We start from the raw sequence: 17,824 nt of genomic DNA, 5'->3' as shown, positions 1-17,824 counted from the left end.
TTAGGTGCACTTTAAACAACCTCAGGTAATATAAAGTAATGCGAAGTTCCACACTACGGCACACCTTATACCCCACTTGTTATTTTGGCATGCAAAATTCCAGAATTTCATTGAAAATTTTTTAACGTCACGTAAAAAATAATTGCCGTCTACCTGACTGAGGCGGAATTTCACGAATGGGAGCCATTGCTCAATTTTTCTACGCTCGCCTTTATTTTAGTGTCTGGGAAGAAACTGAAGGCAGCGAGAACAAAGCAATGTTAGCCACCGCTAAATTACTGCCATCGTCATCCTGTATAGTCGATCAGTGTCGACACATAATACAAAGGGATGCGTAGCATTCACTCCGAACTGTAGTTACACAACAAACTACAAAACAAAATGCCAGAAGACAGCGCATTATTTTGTTTACAGTGGAGCACGCTCACACGGATGATTGTGATTAAAAATCGTAATAATCAAAAATGTTACGAAGTCATAAATTATGAGATTTAGCGTACCAAGCCTGCACATGGCCTGCGAGGGACGCCGTATGGGAGAGACTGGATTAACTTTTGCCACGTGGGATTCTGCATCATGCACGTGAAACAAAGTGCACGACCAATCTTGTAGTTCGCTCTTATCTAAACGAGGCCGCTGTGGCTGGGATTCGAACCGGTGACTTCGCGCACAGCGGTAGAACGAACGCCATAACCCACAGCCCTCGCGGTAAGTTTACAGTATCCCTCAAAATAGACTTCCGCAGATGAAACATTCTTTTTTCTTGGTCCGGGGATTGAACTTGGGGCCAACCACCTTAAGTTTATGTGGTCGCTCTGTAACTTATCAGCTGGCCAGAATTAGGCAAGAAGATGGAAACGTGAGGCTAAATTATTCGAAAACCCCTCGAAGCACTGAAAGTTTGAACAGATACATAAGTCAAACGTTGGTGTGTTGTATTTATAAGAAAGGTGAAAGTGTACAGCCTCTTGTAGCAGTAAAGGGTTTTTCATGGAATCTGTCTTCTTTATACAAATGTTTAGAAATCATGTGGTATCAGAAACAGTGACACATCGAATATACAAGAAACGAGAGCCGATGTCGATTTATTGTGAACAGCATCACTGAGTACTCCAGAGAACGCAAAAACTATGCGTCACATGTCACCTGAAGTATGCGGGAAGATGTTTCAACAGGGAAGCTTGCAAAACTAGCGTAAACAACGCGTAATGTTTTCACGCAAAGTGTAAGCTATAGTATCGTCGCATTTATTCACTAATAAGTAGTTTAGGTAGGTGTGATCTTGGTCTTGAGAGCCGAGTTACAAGTCCGTAAATTTGATGATTGACTTTCTTATTTACCGCTTTTGGGCGTTTGTGTGTAAAAAAAAAAATTGAGATCCCAATTATTTAAGGCCATGTTTCCAAGAGTACACATAGTTTTAAGATTTCCCTTAAATGCAACCAATTTCACTCGAATCGCTTCCACAGCTGCCTAATGAAAGCATTAACTGACTCCTTTAAATAAGTAGACATTCTTAGGCTATGGTATAAAGCTTTCCCTCGAAAAGAATTACAAAGAGAAATGTAAGGTTGTTTAAGTTAGGTTAAATCAGCGGACGTGGGTTATGCACGAAAAAACAGGAAAACAATTGCGGTATGTAGGCTGTTTACGGCTGGTGCAAAAGAAGAAAAGAAACCCAGCTCATAAACAGGTAAAAATAATGAAACAGCTGTGGGTACAAGTAGTTTCTATGACCATACAACATAAAAGACTTCGAATGACTGCACAACATGGCGCAAGAGCTTACTTGCAGTCACGACACCTTTCTCCTTGGCACCTTCCGCCCAGATGTCGTATATTCTGGCAGAGATCACGTGCATGAAAAGAAAACGCGAAGCGCTGTCGCTGAAGAACTTTCTTTGCATGCAAATGAAGTTCTATGCTGAATAGAGCGCGAGTGAAAAAACATCGACACCGCGCTTAAGCTTACTGCTGACATAGGAATGTTTACACGACTGCTCTACTGTCACTGTTGCAATCCGTGTCTCCTGGCAGTGGTCGCATGCTAGCTGATCCCTGCATCATCTGCACCTAACGCGGCGATTAACTAGCACGTGCAAAGCTAGAAGGTGGCCGGAGGGGTAATGGTAACTGTAAAGCGGTAGCGCTCAGCGAACCGACTTTACTGTCTTCGCAATATTTTTTTACCACAACAGTCACTTAAAATTAAAAAAAAAGTTTTCTTATGTTATTTTGTAAGCCTATAACTTCAGTATGACACATGAGACCAGAGACAGGTCATAGTGCTCTGATGGTAGCCAATAAAGTTTTTATTTTCCCCTAAGAGAAGCTGGTTCACGGATTCTAGCTGAGCTTGCTGAAATGTGAACTAGTCACTGAAAACGCGTTCCGGTTTTGCACCTTCGCAATTCCGAAGCAAACCAGATGCTGTGCTATATGTGAAACGTTAACACGATGTATTTGTAATCAGGGCTGTTTTGTCTTAGCATTTAGAGTCTCTATGGCGAAGGTTGCCAAACCTAATCGACGTCGCGTCTCTGTCATGAACGTCTCTCATCGCTCACCGCATGTGCGGCACCCCTGCTATAGCTGTGGCCGTAGATTATCTGGTGATCAGCTCTATAAGTACTTCCTTTATCTTAATATATTCTGCATAATTTCTTTAACACCATATGCACGGGGAAATCATGAGCTACCGCCTGCGCGATCTGCCTCAAGGCGCGATGATTCAATGGTTTCACTAGGATATGAAAGGTTATGTTTGCCGTGAACGTGGCTTGGCTTAAAATACCGTCTTTACTGTGCAAATAAAGCTCTCACGGAATTAAATTTTCAAAAGAAGTGATGGTTCTCTCGTCATGCAGATTGTATTAATGTTTTCTAATACAACATTAGAAGGAAACTCAGCAAGCCCAAGTTTGCCACTGAAACCAGCTCACAAAGAACCAGGACCAGCTAGTTGTCGCTCAGTGTTTAGCAGCCTCAAAACGGCGCTGTCGACAGTTTATATAACTTCGCGTCCTAGCTAGTATAACTGCACTTTGAATAATAGTTGAATATGCAATACGGCAATGACAAAAGAGCAGACTTGCACGCTTTTACAGTATAAAATTAACTTATCGTGCCAGATTCAACAAGTTTATTTCTAACGTGTCGTAAAATTGGCCTGGGCCGCCCTGTAAGGTGAGAATCCGTAGCTCCTACTTGGCGGCATTCCTACCCCCCGCAATAGCGTCTCAGCGCGACTTTTCCCTGTGGGTGACCGTAGGAAGCTTTGTGGTGGCCGGTAATAGGCTCACCTGAGGTAGGCGTCCTTCATTGTTGCCACGGATACTCCTAGGCTCAGGATGCCGAGAGCTGCACCCTCTCTCTCCAGCTCGAGAAACATCGCCTGGAACCCGTCCCTCTTGAGCGTGTTCATCGCAATGACCGCCTCGTCGTCCTTGTCCTCCTCCACGTTAGCACTAGGGCATGCTCTCTGCGCCACGGCGAGCACTTCTTTCGCTCTGAAGGCATCGGGTCTCTTGGAGATGCGCAGCTTGTAGCCGACGCCTGCGGTACAAGGAACAGTGACTTCACTTCGTAAACTGTTGGGAGGGACACGTTTTGAACGCCGCTTGTCTACTTCATGTCTCGATAAGTGGTCATTGAAATTGGTATATGGCTTGAATAATGTTTAAAGAAAGAGATGAAAAAACGAACCTGCGTGAATGATTTTGATCGCGAACTCTGAGGGTCATAGTCGTTACAACTCACCCCCTTCAATTTTCTTTCATACGGCCAAAGCCAAGGAATGGTCGTATCTGAATTAAAAAAATAAATCTGTTAAGCAGAAACGCGAAAAGGAAACATAAAGAAGTGCCCCAGGCTTGGAACCAATATTCACCAAGTCTATCTTGACTGCTCCCGTAACCCTTCTAATGCGAAGAAACAGAAGGCGCGATGGAAGCACCAGAGAGAAGGAAGGAAAGATTCTTGTTGAACAACTAAGTGTCCATCAATGAAGTCCGGCTGCACTTGCCTGCAGGTGAAATTGTCCTGCCATCTGCACGGGTGACCACTCTGCCAGCTTTCTGATCAGCCGCCACATCGAATTGGATATTTGTTTTCGTCAGATGCTAACAAAGCCTGGGTGCAGGCAACATGGGAACGCCAAGTAATGATGGATCCCTACATGCGGCTTAAACGTGGATTATTACAGAGTCCGCGGCAGATCATTTTCACGATCTTTCGCTGTAACTACAATCACTAGGTCACCTTGTCAATTCGTTTTCCTTACATATGACGTCCTTGTTGCTTACCGCAAGCATTCTTGAGGAAACTTGGCGATCCACTGCAGATCACGTGGCCTTTGTACATTACTACGATGCGGTCGGCCAATCGCTCGGCCTCTTCCATGTCGTGCGTGGATAGTAGCAACGTTGTTCTGCCACGCATGCCTTGCACTAGAGTCCAGACAACGCGTCTTGTCTCGGGGTCCATGCCCACAGTTGGTTCGTCAAGGATCAAAACCTGCGCCACGGCAGCCATCGATCATTTAAAGTCTGCGCTGTTTATCACTTGCTGAGGCAAGCAGAGGAAGCAGAGGAACCGCGGCGGGTGATCGAAGGCTTTCGATCGAGTCGAACATAAAGAAGTAAAGAATAAACTGATGGAAATGAATGTGCATTATGAAGTTATGTGGATTCACTCATACCTTACAGGTCGGACACAATACGTTGACAAATTCTAACCTGTCTAACCAATTCAATATAAGCTAAGGCGTTCCACAGGGACCCGTTTTAGAACCACTTCTGTTTCTAGTTTACATAAATGATATTGCTCATCACATAAGTAACGACATAACCATCTGGTTATTTGCAGACGACTGTTTAACATACCATGAAATAAATAACAAAAACGATCAGGCGTCACTTATCCAAATACTTAAAGCTGTAGAAGTATGGACAGCAAAATGGAAAATAAAAATTAATCAATCTAAATCAGTCATGCTCGCAATTACGAACACATCAAAGCATGTTATTGAGCGTAATAATGGGATGAATTAAACGATTCTAACTGAAGCTGAAACGATAAAATATCTAGGTTTAACAGTTCCGAAAGACTTATGTTGGAAACCCCACGTAGACAGAATTTGTGAAGCTGCAAAAAAAAATTATGGTTCCTTCGCCGCAAATTAAAGCTAGCAACCACAACCGTTAAGCTACTTGCTCATTTAACTTACATTAGACCGACGTTAGACTATGCCAGTGTCATATTGGATCCGTTTCAATCAGCATTAATAAACCGCATCGAGAAGATACAGGGAAAAGCCGTAAGGCTAATTTTTTCCCCCGGTATTAGCGTGCTGACTCTGCATCTGAAATGCTTCGGTTGCTTGATGTGCATACACTGGCTCAACGGCTGAAATTGGCTTTGCTTAAGTTCCTTTTCATGTTATGAAAAGGCCACTTCAATATTGGAATCACATCCTATCTTGCTTCCAGGCAGGCTAGAAACGTCAGGTCAAACAATCATTGCATGTTCTCAATTCCAAAAGCATATCTGGACATGTACGCTGATTGATTTTTTCGGCGAACGATTAAAGAATGGAACAGTCTGCCGGTGTCTGTTTCGCAATCGAGCAGCATTGAAAGCGTTGAAGAACGCGTTAAACACCTTTTAAATCGAATCTTAGTGGTATCGTGTAAACGTTGTCAGACTTTTCTAGAATACATCCTGTAGTCTTTCTTTCATACTGCTTGCGATAGCCGCGTCACAATGTTTCAAACACGTACTTCTTAGCCAAGGTATTGTATCTTGTATTTGGCTTTTTTTTTGTGGTTACTGTATTGTATTTCCAACATGAATTGTTTCATGTCCTATTTACGTTTTGTAATGTATTTATATTTCTTCCGTTATGTGCAAACTTGCTGCACCCACCCTGTTGCTGCCAAGACGGCCTACGGTATTTGAAAGTAATAAAAAATAAATTACCTCGAGTGATAAAGTTTAGCATTAGGTCATCACTGGCTCAACAGTTATATTTCTTTAAAAAACATCTTCAGGAGAAGGCGAGACGCCTGTCTCTTGAAAATCTAGGTCATTATCATTATAAGCTAGTTCACATTGAAACTAAGCAAGGTTGTAGTATGAAATAAAGACAGTCCCTCCAGCGTCTGTGCAATGTGCTTAATACGAACTGTGCACGGCTGTAATTGGAGAAGTGTAGATGCTCATGCTGATTTCACTTTGGCACGCCTTTGCTTTCGGAAGAAAAACAGGTGAAAATAAAGTCGGAAAAGGACAAGGCGCAGTTACCCTTGGACGCGTGATGAGAGCGATAGCGATGCTCAGCTGCCGCCTCATTCCTCCAGAGAGCTCGTCGGGGTAAGCGTACAGCTTGTCGCCGAGTTGCACAGTCTCGAGCAGAATTTTCACGTTTCGATTGATTTCGGAACTCCGCAATCCCTTGAGCTGCGTAGACACAGAAACGTACATCTCGTGAACTGTGACCTGGCTTTTCTCGACTAGAAGGTCAAGCTCGACACCCATTCACTTGTACCTGTCGACATGTATATGTGAAATGAAAGGAGTCGCCATAAAACATTACGGTTTCTATTTGGCGTTTATACGCGCCGTCAGATAAATGCCTCGTTCTAAGGCGCCTTTTCTATCAGTCACATGATATGGCACCCACCGAGCCATGTTAACACTCTGCAGACCAAGATACACACATGCACTATTTGAAATGGTCTTTGGACGTTTCGAGTTTATCGGCAACACCCCACGACATTGCGCGCCGTTGTGAACCTTGTCAGTCAAACGAAGATTACTGACCCGCATGCCGGATCACCCTTTACCAAGATGCTTTCTAACTAAACTTTTAAAGTCAGTGACGCCATTAAGGAAGCAAACTCTCGTATAGCGCCTTACTATGCCGAAATACTGCAGATGATCCAACACGGTGAGGTCCGGGAAAAATATATCTGCCTGGGGACAGAAGCCCAGAACCCCTCGCACCGTGTAACTGGTGACCTCTCGTCCACGAACGAATATCGCGCCGCTGTCGGCCTCCAGGAGACCTGCACAGAAGTGGGGACGAAACTGAAAAACCAGTGCACCCGTATTCACTGCAGAATGCTTCTGTGACTTCTGCTGACGGCCAACAAGCTAGTTCGTAGCAGAGGTACCACACCAGGCACGATATGTGGCGAAACATATCTGAAACATTTTGTCCGCTCTGTTACGACTTTGCACCGCTGCACCACGATTACGGCTTTGTGGTCCCGTAGCGCTCGTCACCCGTTTCGTGACAGAGCGTTGATAGCGAAGACTCCGAGCCAGGCGTCGATGAGAATAACGAAAGGCATTTTATACATTATATACAGGTCATTGTACAGGACAAGATCGGATCGGCACTGGGGCCGAGAGCTCACACAAACGCGACTGTTCCCGCACGGCGACGTCCGGCGAAAACGCGTGACACATCTCACCCCAGTCGGGAGCGACACTGTCTCCCGGTGGGTCGGCGGATCCTGTATTTCAGGCAGCGCGTCGCGTCTTTTATAATCCCCGAGGAACCATTGTCACTCAAACGGCCCAATACAAAGTCAGCACACGACGGTCGTCCGAGGGGTCCAACCAGCGACCGCGCTGGCCACCCGGCTCAAAGTTCGCGCGCGCGGTGACCTCCAGGCAAAGGGAGGTGCGGCGCCGGGCTGTCTGGCACACGCTGACACGTCTGAACACGTTGCCTGTTGATGCTTCTCCCGCAGGACACCGCTGCCTGACGGCTCAGCATCTTGACTTTTCAAGGGAGAATTTGGGCGCTCGCAGGATAAATTCTGCATCTTGCAGATTCGGAATCCGGGCTTGTGGTAATGGCACAACAGCTCCCACCGCTAGGAGTAGTCATTGCCCGAGCAGCAACCGAACGCCGCTCTGTAAGCCATTAAGAGAGAGAGAGAGAGAACAAGGATAGGAAAGGCAGGGAGGTCAACTAGAAGAGCATCCGGTTTGCTACCCTACACTGGGAGTGGGGAAAGCGGAATAGAAAGAGGAGAGCCATTCAGAAATGTTAACGTAGCACGCGTGCTTAGTTAAAAACTAATTATACTGTTTGCTGTTTTCCCGCCGAGACAGACGCGTGATGGCGCGGAGCCTGTGTGCTTGTGCACATTCTAGTTGTGAAAGTGCCTGGCTCGTAAGCATGCTGCATCGTGGATGATATGTCGTGACGCAACGAGACTTGCAATTTCCCCTTTGCTCTTTGCCCCCTTGTTGTTAAAGGGAAGCAAGAAGGCGCGGCAAGCATCCTCATGCTTGGTTCAAAGAAACGAGTTACCCGTGAATATGCTCATCAGCGTCGTCTTGCCAGCTCCGTTGTGGCCAAGCAGAACTGTCACCTGATTCCTGTAGATCACCATGTCCACCTTGTTTAGAGCGATGGTGTCGTCAAACGCCTGCAAAAGAATGAGAGAGAGAGAGAGAGAGAAAGAAAGAAAGAAAGAAAGAGAGAAAAACAATTGTTTTCTTTTCAGAATATTATTAAATTCTCTATGGTGTGTATGTACCTATCGTATGTAAATTATGAACGGTGTACCATTGCGAAATGCTACCTGTGTGAGAGATTTGAGAGCGAACAATCGAGCACTTTGGCCACGAGACCCATTTATAGTAACATAGGGAACTCGGTGAGTTGGTTTTGATGTGAAAGTGTGGAGAAATGCACGTGGGTCAATTACGGCCGATGTTCGAATCGAGAATGGGTGCCTAACAGAACAGGTTTCGTCTTTGAATATAGTCGAAAATTCAGACTTAAGTGCACTTGTCTTGCTGTGCTGATAAAACAAAAACAAACAAATAAACAAAGAAAGAAAGAAAGAAAGAAAGAAAGAAAGAAAGAAAGAAAGAAAGAAAGAAAGAAAGAAAGAAAGAAAGAAAGAAAGAAAGAAAGAAACAAACAAAAAAGAAACCCTGAGGCATAATTGAAGCACGGGGACCAGTTCACGACAAAATTAAATTGCTGATATGTTCGCCATACAGCGCTCGTCAGATTTTTGCACCAGCGTTCCGTCCGTATCGCTCTACGAGAATGAATTTGATTTCTTTTGAGATTCTGTGGGTTTGTAAACTGTCAAGTTTTGTTGTTTTATTCTTCATATTGCCTGGTTTCTCTTCTGGTGTTCTTGATGGGCGTCTGAACGCAACAAAATTATGCGCTTTCGTTAAAGCTTTAGTTGGCAGTGCGGACTCGCGTGCGGTCGTTCCATTGTCTTACGCTTTCTTTTCTTCTTGCACCATTTACAAAACTATTTACGCGGGGTGTTTTTCTTTTTTTAGACAATACTGAATTTTTGAAAATCGACTCTGGCGGATAGCGTAAGTGTAGTTCCTGGGATGGATTACTCGAAGCGGCAAACATCACTCGCACGAGAAATCGAAAGGCATAATGGACTGATTAACAAACAATTGATAATTACTTTTTGTTTAATTACTTTACGGCATGTATTGAAATTTGCGAATTTTATCCAGTGCGTTTGCAAGGTATATCCACTTGAAAATAATTCCAAAATTCACACGGGTTTAGAGATATGCGCCATGCGTCTCTGCGGCGAAAATGTACTGTCGCTTCACTTACTTTTTTTTTTAACAAAGCGCCGTTTTGTGCATTGACTGGAACACCCATGCATTTCGTCGCACACTTTGGGAGTGATTATCTCGAAACTGGTGGCACCGTGAGAATTCGTTCCAAGTGAGCATGCCTTGCGAGCCGACCGGCTGGTATTCGTAAACTGCAACATGTGTCCTAATGTAATTAATTAAACGAACAGTTGAAAGCTGAATTCTTGTCAGTTAGCCGTTTACGCACTTAAATATTTCGTGCAAGTATAATGTCCGCCTATTTTAGCAATCCAACTCGATGACGAGAGTTTTGCTATCTGCCACTGGCAATTAAAGAAAAAAAAATCTGTATGGTCCAAAAACAACCAAACAATACCTGTTATACCTGGCTCCTTGCGCAATATTCTGCAGTGGGAACTTACCTTAGTGATATTCTTGCACTCGATGGCGGGTTTCTGGCTTGGCGCTGACTCAAAACGTGCTTCGTCGACGCGGCTATGTTGTTCTTCGTCAGCGTCACCTGTCCCTGTGGGTGGGCTCCAATAAGACGGCTGCAAGAACGTAGAGTACGCTAGTTCATTCTAAACAAAAGCAAAAGCACCGCAGAAGTTTACATCTCGCTTGAAACGTTTATCTACTTTCCGCTGACCCTAGCATAGATAGCAGCTTTCTGTTCTCTACAGTCTACACCGTAAACGTTACAAACATGTACCCATCATTTGTTTCTATACAGGGGCTCAAATATCGCGGTTTCGTGGAGTGGTCCGTCCCGTTGTCGTGTCGTGTCGACATGTTGCGTACAGTGCTTTGTTTAGTGTATGTATTGAATTGTGCTTCCTTCTAGGGGGATACCTAAGGTTTTATTACTGGTATTCCCCGCGCACTAAACTATGACTTCAACGAAACTCAGTGCTGTGTCCGCGTCGTTCCTCCTGTGTTCTCCTTTGTGTGCTAACGAAAGTTGTCACTATGAATTACAAACATGCCTAAGCACATGCTCCTTAAAAAAAAAGAATATCAATACAAAGAAGTGCTTTCGTTCTCAACGTAGCAGTTAAAATTTGAGTCAGTATACGCATAAGATTTAAGTGGCAGCTTTTCGTTTGTGAAAATATAGTATATAGGCAACTGGGCCCATTAAGAAGACAACTTTAGCCACTAAGAAAGCGCCCGAATAGAAAACTTGCGTCTGTCTGCTGTCTGGCCCAGGAACTACTTTGGTCACCGGGTATAAGCCGTTGGGTACGGTGTGCCCGAGCAGACAACTTCGGAACACAATATGTAGAACTGGGTATGTTCCCAATTCTTGGCCAATCCCCTAGAACAGAAGTGCCGCTATGACTCAACCATTAAGCGCATTTATTGGATCTTTCGTACTTTCTCGGTGCCATACACCTCCCATCAACGTTGTTTCTTCGGCAAACATCCTACATCGCGTTTGCCCCCGTGACGAAAACGGCTAACCGCCACAGACCACGAGGACCTGTTCGCGCCTTGTGCCACTGCTGCTACCTAGCTAACTCATACAAGCTTCGCGTCATTTAGATTTTAGCATTGAATTAGATGCGCATGTTCACCCCCCCCTCCCCCCATTTTTTTATTACTCGGGACCGCCTCTTTACTTGCCAACGATCAAGCGCCCCCACAACAGATAGTGCTTGTCATGAAAGATGCGATCGCAACAGCTGTACTTACATATAACAAGTATGCACTGAGGTCAAAGATATCGATGTATTGTTCTATAAAAGAAAATTATAGGGTTTTAAATGCCAAAACCACTTTCTGATTATGAGGCACGCCGTAGTGGAGGACTCCGGAAATTTGGACCACCTCAGGTTCTTTAACGTGCGCCTAAATCTAAGTACACGGGTGTTTTCGCCCCCATTGAAATATGGCCGCCGTGGCAGGGATTCGATCACGCGACCTCGTGCGCAGCAGCCCAACACCATAGCCACTGAGCAACCATTGTTCTATAGTCAACGCAGTGAAAAGCGACACTTCATCTCGATACGCTTATCTCCAGCAATGCAGTGGAAGCTGTGAATAAGACAACAAAATGGCGCTCACGACGCCACATGCATGCTCCCGATATATGACCAATTGTGAACGGCCCTCGAGAAGCTTTGTGGATACGACCCTGCGAGGGCAAACGAAGAGAGCTAATTTTGGCCTAAGATTTCAGAGCTAGCCGATCGTGGTTGTCCTGTCCTCGTTGGCAAATCGTTATTATATTGCATTCCGGTTTAAGGTTTCGTTCAAGCGTTGTACCGTGATACGACGAAGTCATATGACGAAGCCAAGCGAAGAGAAATAGTTGAAAAATTTAACCTCGCTTCCAATAGACAGATAGACGTGTTTCTTTTTCTATACGGAATGCCCCCAAAAGTTCACGTGAAGTAGTTTCTTTGGCTCTGCCTAAAATATTTGTCTCGTGAAACTGTGCTTCACACTTGAAGGCCAAACAATGAGCGCGGGCCTGCGCACTTTATTTATTCTTATATAAAAGTTCATGCTCTCACTCAATCTCGTTAGCGCAACGTCCAGTTTGACCTATGTGGGCCTTCCCACACGACGCCGGTATGAGGTAAACCGCGCCAGTTGCGCATTTTATACGCGGCCTGGCGTGCTTTCCCTTTTGTTTCCGCCATTCCTGCTCTGCGCGGGCACAAGTCATCGTGTTTCCAAAAAAGAAAAAGAAAAGAACATCATACCCCAAGTAGTGCCCTACGTCCGTAAGTACTCCCATAACGTCAAGAAGGTGGCCGATTGGTATGGCGTACTAGTTGATTTTCAGCTCCGCGTAAGATCACTGGCTCATGCTCGCGCATTTTACGTGAAAACGGAAAGCGCGAATGCATGTAGAAGCACGCCAGGCCGCATGTAAAATGCGCAACTGGCATGGTTTACCTGATACCGCTATCGTGTGGGAAGGCATGTGTAGGTCAAACTGCACCTTGCGTTAACGACCGAAAACGAATGCACGAACTTTCAGTTCGCCCTCCGTGGTTGCTTAGTGGATAGGGCATTGCGCCGCTAAGCCCGAGGTCGCGGTATCATAATCCGGCGGCCGCATTTTGATGGGAGCGAAATGCAAACAAACGCCCGTGTACCGTGCATTGGGTGCACGTTAATTTATACGGAGTCTCCCACTACGGCGTCCCTCATAATCAAATCATGGTTTTGGCACGCAAAACCCCGCAGTGTTCTTTACCTTTCGATTAAGAATAAGGGAAATGCGCACGCACCCGCCCATTGCTTGGCCTGCAAGTGTGACCCATAGTTTCACGAGATAAGGATTTCGGGCAGAACCAACGAAACTACTGCACACAAACTTTTGGAGGCTTTCCACATAAACAAAAGCGACACGTATACCTGTCCATTGGAAGCTAGGTTCGATTTTTCGATACCTCCTCTTTGCCGTGATGAACTTGTGTGCATGCGCATTATTGAGTACGCTATGCTGCTTGTTCTAGGGTGGCTGGGCTAACAAACCAAACCAATTGTGAGTGTAGCGCACCTGGTGACTGGTGATCTGCTATTTGTGATTATCCTATTTCAGCTATGATGGCTTCGACAAATTTTGGCCAAATCGCCCATGAACCAGCAATACTGTACATACGAGCATAGCTAGCTTCGCATGCTTGTTTCGAGCCTGCTCTACGCGACGAAGAAGCATCAACGTTGGGCGCAGATACAAAAATCGTTGCTTACCGCCCCTTAAAGCCTCTCTGCTACTGAACTCACCAATACTGGAAACAGAATGTGTTGCGGCCTCAACGTTGTCCACGGAAGCACGTGAGATAGGTAGGTGATCATGAGGGCGAATATGACACAAGTGGCAAACATGACATTCAACATGTCTCTGATGGACACGTTGTCCAGGTTTAGAGCCGGCTTCTTGAGGATCCTCCAGTGAGCTGCTCCTGCGTTGGCCAACAATAAGGAAATGTATCTAGTTTAGAAAAAAAAGAAACGTCGTTCACGTATTCGGACATGCATGCGCCACCTAACCTTGCGGCAATGAAGCTGCGATTACGACTTTTTTTTACGGCAAGAAATGGTGATGAATACTAGTAGGTTGTTTCTGCCAGCAGCAGGCGACCCTGTATATGACAGAAAGCGTAGAGCTTTGAACCATGACGCCAAATGCAAAAGCAATGAGTCCGTTCAAAGTCGTGCTTCGGAAAAATATTTATTTATTTATTTATTTATTTATTTATTTATTTATTTATTTATTTATTTATTTTTTTAATGCTTCAAAGACCCAAAGTTAGGAGGTTTTGCATGAGGGGTTGGCGTTATTAATTGTAGAAGACGCTTTGAAGTGTTGCACAGTGTCTATATCACGACCGTTCTAATCCTTTCAAGTACGCTTAAGGGATGATGACTGGTGCGCCGAACTACGTGCTGAAGGTGGATATGCTGGTTTAAGCTTGTTAACGCGAATTGAATGATGACGGCTGGTATTATGGCAGGGCTGAACAGGGATAAGAAGCACGGGGTGCGAGCATATAAGCTAGCAACGCCTATTGCCGTTGGCAGTGCAGGATGTTGGAAAGCAAGAGGAAGTCGGTGCTCGCGTGGCAGGCGCGGAATTGGAAAAGCTCGGGGAGAAAAAACGGTCCACTAAAGGGTAACATTAAATCACCAAATTTAGGCTGGTACAGTATCATTTCAGCTGACTATTTTCATCAATTTGGCGGCAATAAGTAATTTATTACGAGAGAAAACGAAGGTCAAGATGTCATTCTTTATTTTTGCGTCGGTACCTAGTATGACGTCGGTACCTCAGTGTGACGTTACGGTCTTTAAGGTAGTCTTCATTTTTCTTGTCTTTTGGAGGTGGGGAGGGGGGGGCGGTTGTTGACGCTCAGTAAAAGCTTTCGAACCTTACTGAGTTCAATCTTTGGGGCCTTCAGAATGCAGTGTAGTCCATCTTTATCGCTAAAAATGAATTAACCCCAAGCAGACTGAATCAAACTTCATGACTTCACAGTGAAGTGTTAACCTCAAGGTAACGTCGCCACCCGCCTCACGCCCTTGCTTCTTTTCGGGCTTCTCAAGCTTCCCTCTCACTGTAAGAGTGGCCTTCTTTATCACATTGGGGAATGATGATTTACCATTTATTCTTGTCTTTAGTGTTCCCTTTTTGGCCAACTGCAACGAATTTTCAGCTTAGTTAAATTGGTTATAAATGAGTACATACCACTGAGTAATCTTGTAGTAATATATACCACACTGAACGAATCTGGGCAGAGAAGCAGAGCTGGTAATTACATAGTTTTTTTTTACAGTGAAGAAGGATATGGCTATGTTCTGATGAAAGATGGGTTCCTGGGCAAGAGCGGTGTAGATCGAGAATTTCTCTCCATACAGGGGCCGATACCGAAGAAATACTGGGCCGACCCGCGGCGGATGTGAAACATGCTCTAAGCACTCCGCAAACTTGTAAAACTAAGTTTAATATCTTGGGTCCAAATACAACCCGTATCAGATATTAAGCTGATAGAACAGATACTACACATTGACATGCTACGTTCACACCGCCCTCTCTTTGTCGGCGTTCGAAGCGCTTGCGTTTTTCCTTTCCTTTCCTTCCACTCTCCCGTGGTGGCGGTACCGTAAGCGTCCTGCGCGCCAGGACCGCGAGGTGGAAAGAAATGCGAACCGTCCACGTGGCCTCGATACCGCAAAGTCGGAACGTTTAACCGGAGCAACGGCCAGGTTTCAGAGGGAGTTTGTGGGGAACTAATATTGTGTGGTCTGTGGTTTGTGGGACCCCTTGCGCTTTTCGAGTGACTTCACAACCATTACTGCACATACGGGACGTCAAGCAACCCACGACCACCTTGGCTACGGTGAAGCAGTGTCTGCGATCAGAGTGCGGTGAGGAGCGTGTCTGTTCTGCGTGCCGGCATTCGTTAGTAAAGGATGTCCTGCCGCGTTTCGCAACGGTGCATGGGTACGTATTTCCTCCCCGGTGCCTCATAATTTTCCGAGACTCAGAATCGTAGAGGAGCGACTAGTCGCGCCTCGCCTTCCATGTTTGTGCGTACGGCGTTTGACGCACGGCAATGGACAGTTCGCCATTAAGGAGCCCACACACACAGCTTTGCGGGTCATCCACCTTCACAGAATGGAATGGCACTGATTTTTTTAGGAAGCTTTAAACCGCACCTAAACAGATCACGCGTGCCCCTGCTGTTGTCGCTGTGACGTAAATGCCGGCGCGCCGCCAGCGCCGCGTCCGAGATTACTCAGGGCACCGCGGTCGCCGGTCAGTAGGGCTCGCTCGTGACGCGGCACCTCGAGAGCCACAGGGACCAATCAGAGCACGCGGTAGCTCTATCGTGTATTGTGGCAGGGGGCTCGCCGCGAGAAGCCGCGCATTAGGTCATGCATCCCTTCCAACGAGTGGTTATGGTGGTATTTTTGTCTTTTTCAGTTTCAGTATCAAAAATAACTATTTTTGCGAGCTTCTCGTGGCGCTTCCGCTCGTATTTCAAACTAACGTCGAATTTTACTCGGAGACTACTTCATATGTATACATTATCCTAAGTTGGGGCTTTTGACATGTGGTTCAAAACTTCGTTGCAGTTGGTCTTCAAACGAGCTTTCGCACAGCGTTGCATGCCTTCGGGAGTACTTTATTTGCCTGTATTTGGTGTCGCAGCGACTGAATCCACGGAGGAGGGAAACGTTGCAGTAAGGAGTCTTCATAATTGCATGCAGGATTATGCAATGCTAGGCTTAGGCTTCATGACGGACGGCGACTATACTGAAGCAGTTGTGGTTTCACTGCATGAAATTTGCGTTCCGGTAATTAACACTTACTTTCAAAGTCGTCAAAGATGCCAATGATCTTCATGACCGTGCTGAGCGCCACGTTGGGATAGAAAGCGGTGCGCAGTTTCTCCGTTCTTGGTGTGCTCAGGTACGTGAAGAGACTCGTGCCGAAAATAAAGCCCAGTTTGTCGCCATCCAGACTCGGGAACATGAAAAAAACTGCAAAGGCTATCACCATCGCCCATCGACCTGAAAGGGAAGGATTTCGGAGCATGAACTCATGTGTTACACTATTACAGTATGTCAGTAAGATTCTCTTCTGGCACTCACTCATTTGCCATGCATAGACACAAGGAAACCGTAAAGATATTTGCGGCAATGCAGAAAGAGATCACTGTCCTCGATTCTCCCTGATATTTAAAGCAATATTTCAGAAATAGTAGTGTTTTCGTCTTATCGGTAATACCAATCATTTTGCTCTAGCTTCCTGATGAAAATTATCAGGAACGGACACCGGCATATGAATCGAAGCCTCGAAAAACAAGAGTCAAGCTGCTAAGGGGATAAGATCAGATTCCTGTTTTGGTGGATTGTTCAGGAAGGTAAACTAAGAAGTGAGCATTCAAGGTGCCATCCACCTGAGAAATCTTATTAGGGGCTATTTCCCGAAGGACAGGATTTTGTACATTAAATTTATTATAGTAACTATTGATTACGTAAGTAGATTAACGCACATGCCTAATATAACGCGAAACTGTCTTTCCAAGGTGTATTTCAGCTTTTAGCTTTGTCGATTGTTGATTCTTTAAAAGTTTTGTTGAGAAGTGTTACTGTGCTGCTGTTTCGCATTCGTAATTCACATTCAGCTACAGTACTTTCAGACAGGTGTCTTGCATTTCCTATATTCAATGCTCTGTTTCGTATAATATCATGCCTGAATAAAATGCAGATTCTAGAGAACAGCCGCCCCGTGTATGTTCCTTTCCTCATACGCCAATGCTTGTGACGCTGGCGTGATTCCTTCCTCAGCGCCTAGCTTTTCGGATAGAGTTAATTTACGACCAGGTTAAGGCCACGATCACACATAGCAGGGTAAAGAAACCAAGAGTGTCGCATTATACTTCGTTCCTTCCCGTCCGTGTTTCATCGCGGCGTGACAAAACTGTGCCACGTCCACATGGAATATGAATTGGCCTGCTAAGTACTTCTGTTTGGGCAAGTGCATGCCGCATACTTGAAGCTCAACAGTGTTTAAAAGGAGAAGACAGTAGAGGTGCTGGTTCTGCTTACATGTGTAATTCCTTTGTATCTGCGCGCTGTTTAACTTAGTTCACGTACAATATTTGTGAATACTGAACTACTCAATCCAGCGCAGAAACACGGAAGCAAGTCAAGAATCGAAAGAGAACGCAAAAAAAAGAAAAAGAAG

General features: G+C 45.3%; 1 protein-coding gene and 1 pseudogene across 4 annotated transcripts in view; both read right to left on the bottom strand.

Moving 5' to 3' along the window:
* The window catches only part of LOC135920267 (phospholipid-transporting ATPase ABCA3-like), a 63,524-nt gene that overhangs the window by 27,888 nt on the left and 17,812 nt on the right, over positions 1 to 17,824 (bottom strand). For 3 of the 4 annotated variants that reach the window (XM_065454437.1, XM_065454462.1, XM_065454453.1), the window contains exons 7-15: positions 16,444 to 16,644; positions 13,354 to 13,532; positions 10,032 to 10,160; positions 8,330 to 8,447; positions 6,919 to 7,067; positions 6,304 to 6,459; positions 4,305 to 4,515; positions 3,303 to 3,555; positions 1,790 to 1,842 (exon numbers count right to left, since the gene is read on the bottom strand). In XM_065454437.1, coding sequence (XP_065310509.1) covers positions 1,790 to 1,842; positions 3,303 to 3,555; positions 4,305 to 4,515; positions 6,304 to 6,459; positions 6,919 to 7,067; positions 8,330 to 8,447; positions 10,032 to 10,160; positions 13,354 to 13,532; positions 16,444 to 16,644 — 1,449 coding nt within the window. The remainder of the gene's footprint in view (positions 1 to 1,789; positions 1,843 to 3,302; positions 3,556 to 4,304; positions 4,516 to 6,303; positions 6,460 to 6,918; positions 7,068 to 8,329; positions 8,448 to 10,031; positions 10,161 to 13,353; positions 13,533 to 16,443; positions 16,645 to 17,824) is intronic. The other variant, XM_065454472.1, reaches the window with a different exon arrangement.
* LOC135920617 (U2 spliceosomal RNA) lies at positions 14,979 to 15,145 on the bottom strand (annotated as a pseudogene).

This window comes from Dermacentor albipictus, chromosome 2 (assembly GCF_038994185.2).
Source record: "Dermacentor albipictus isolate Rhodes 1998 colony chromosome 2, USDA_Dalb.pri_finalv2, whole genome shotgun sequence".
NCBI classification, from domain to species: Eukaryota; Metazoa; Arthropoda; class Arachnida; order Ixodida; family Ixodidae; genus Dermacentor; species Dermacentor albipictus.
Note: the sequence above shows the minus strand (reverse complement) of the source record. Positions and strands in the feature narration are given on the sequence as shown.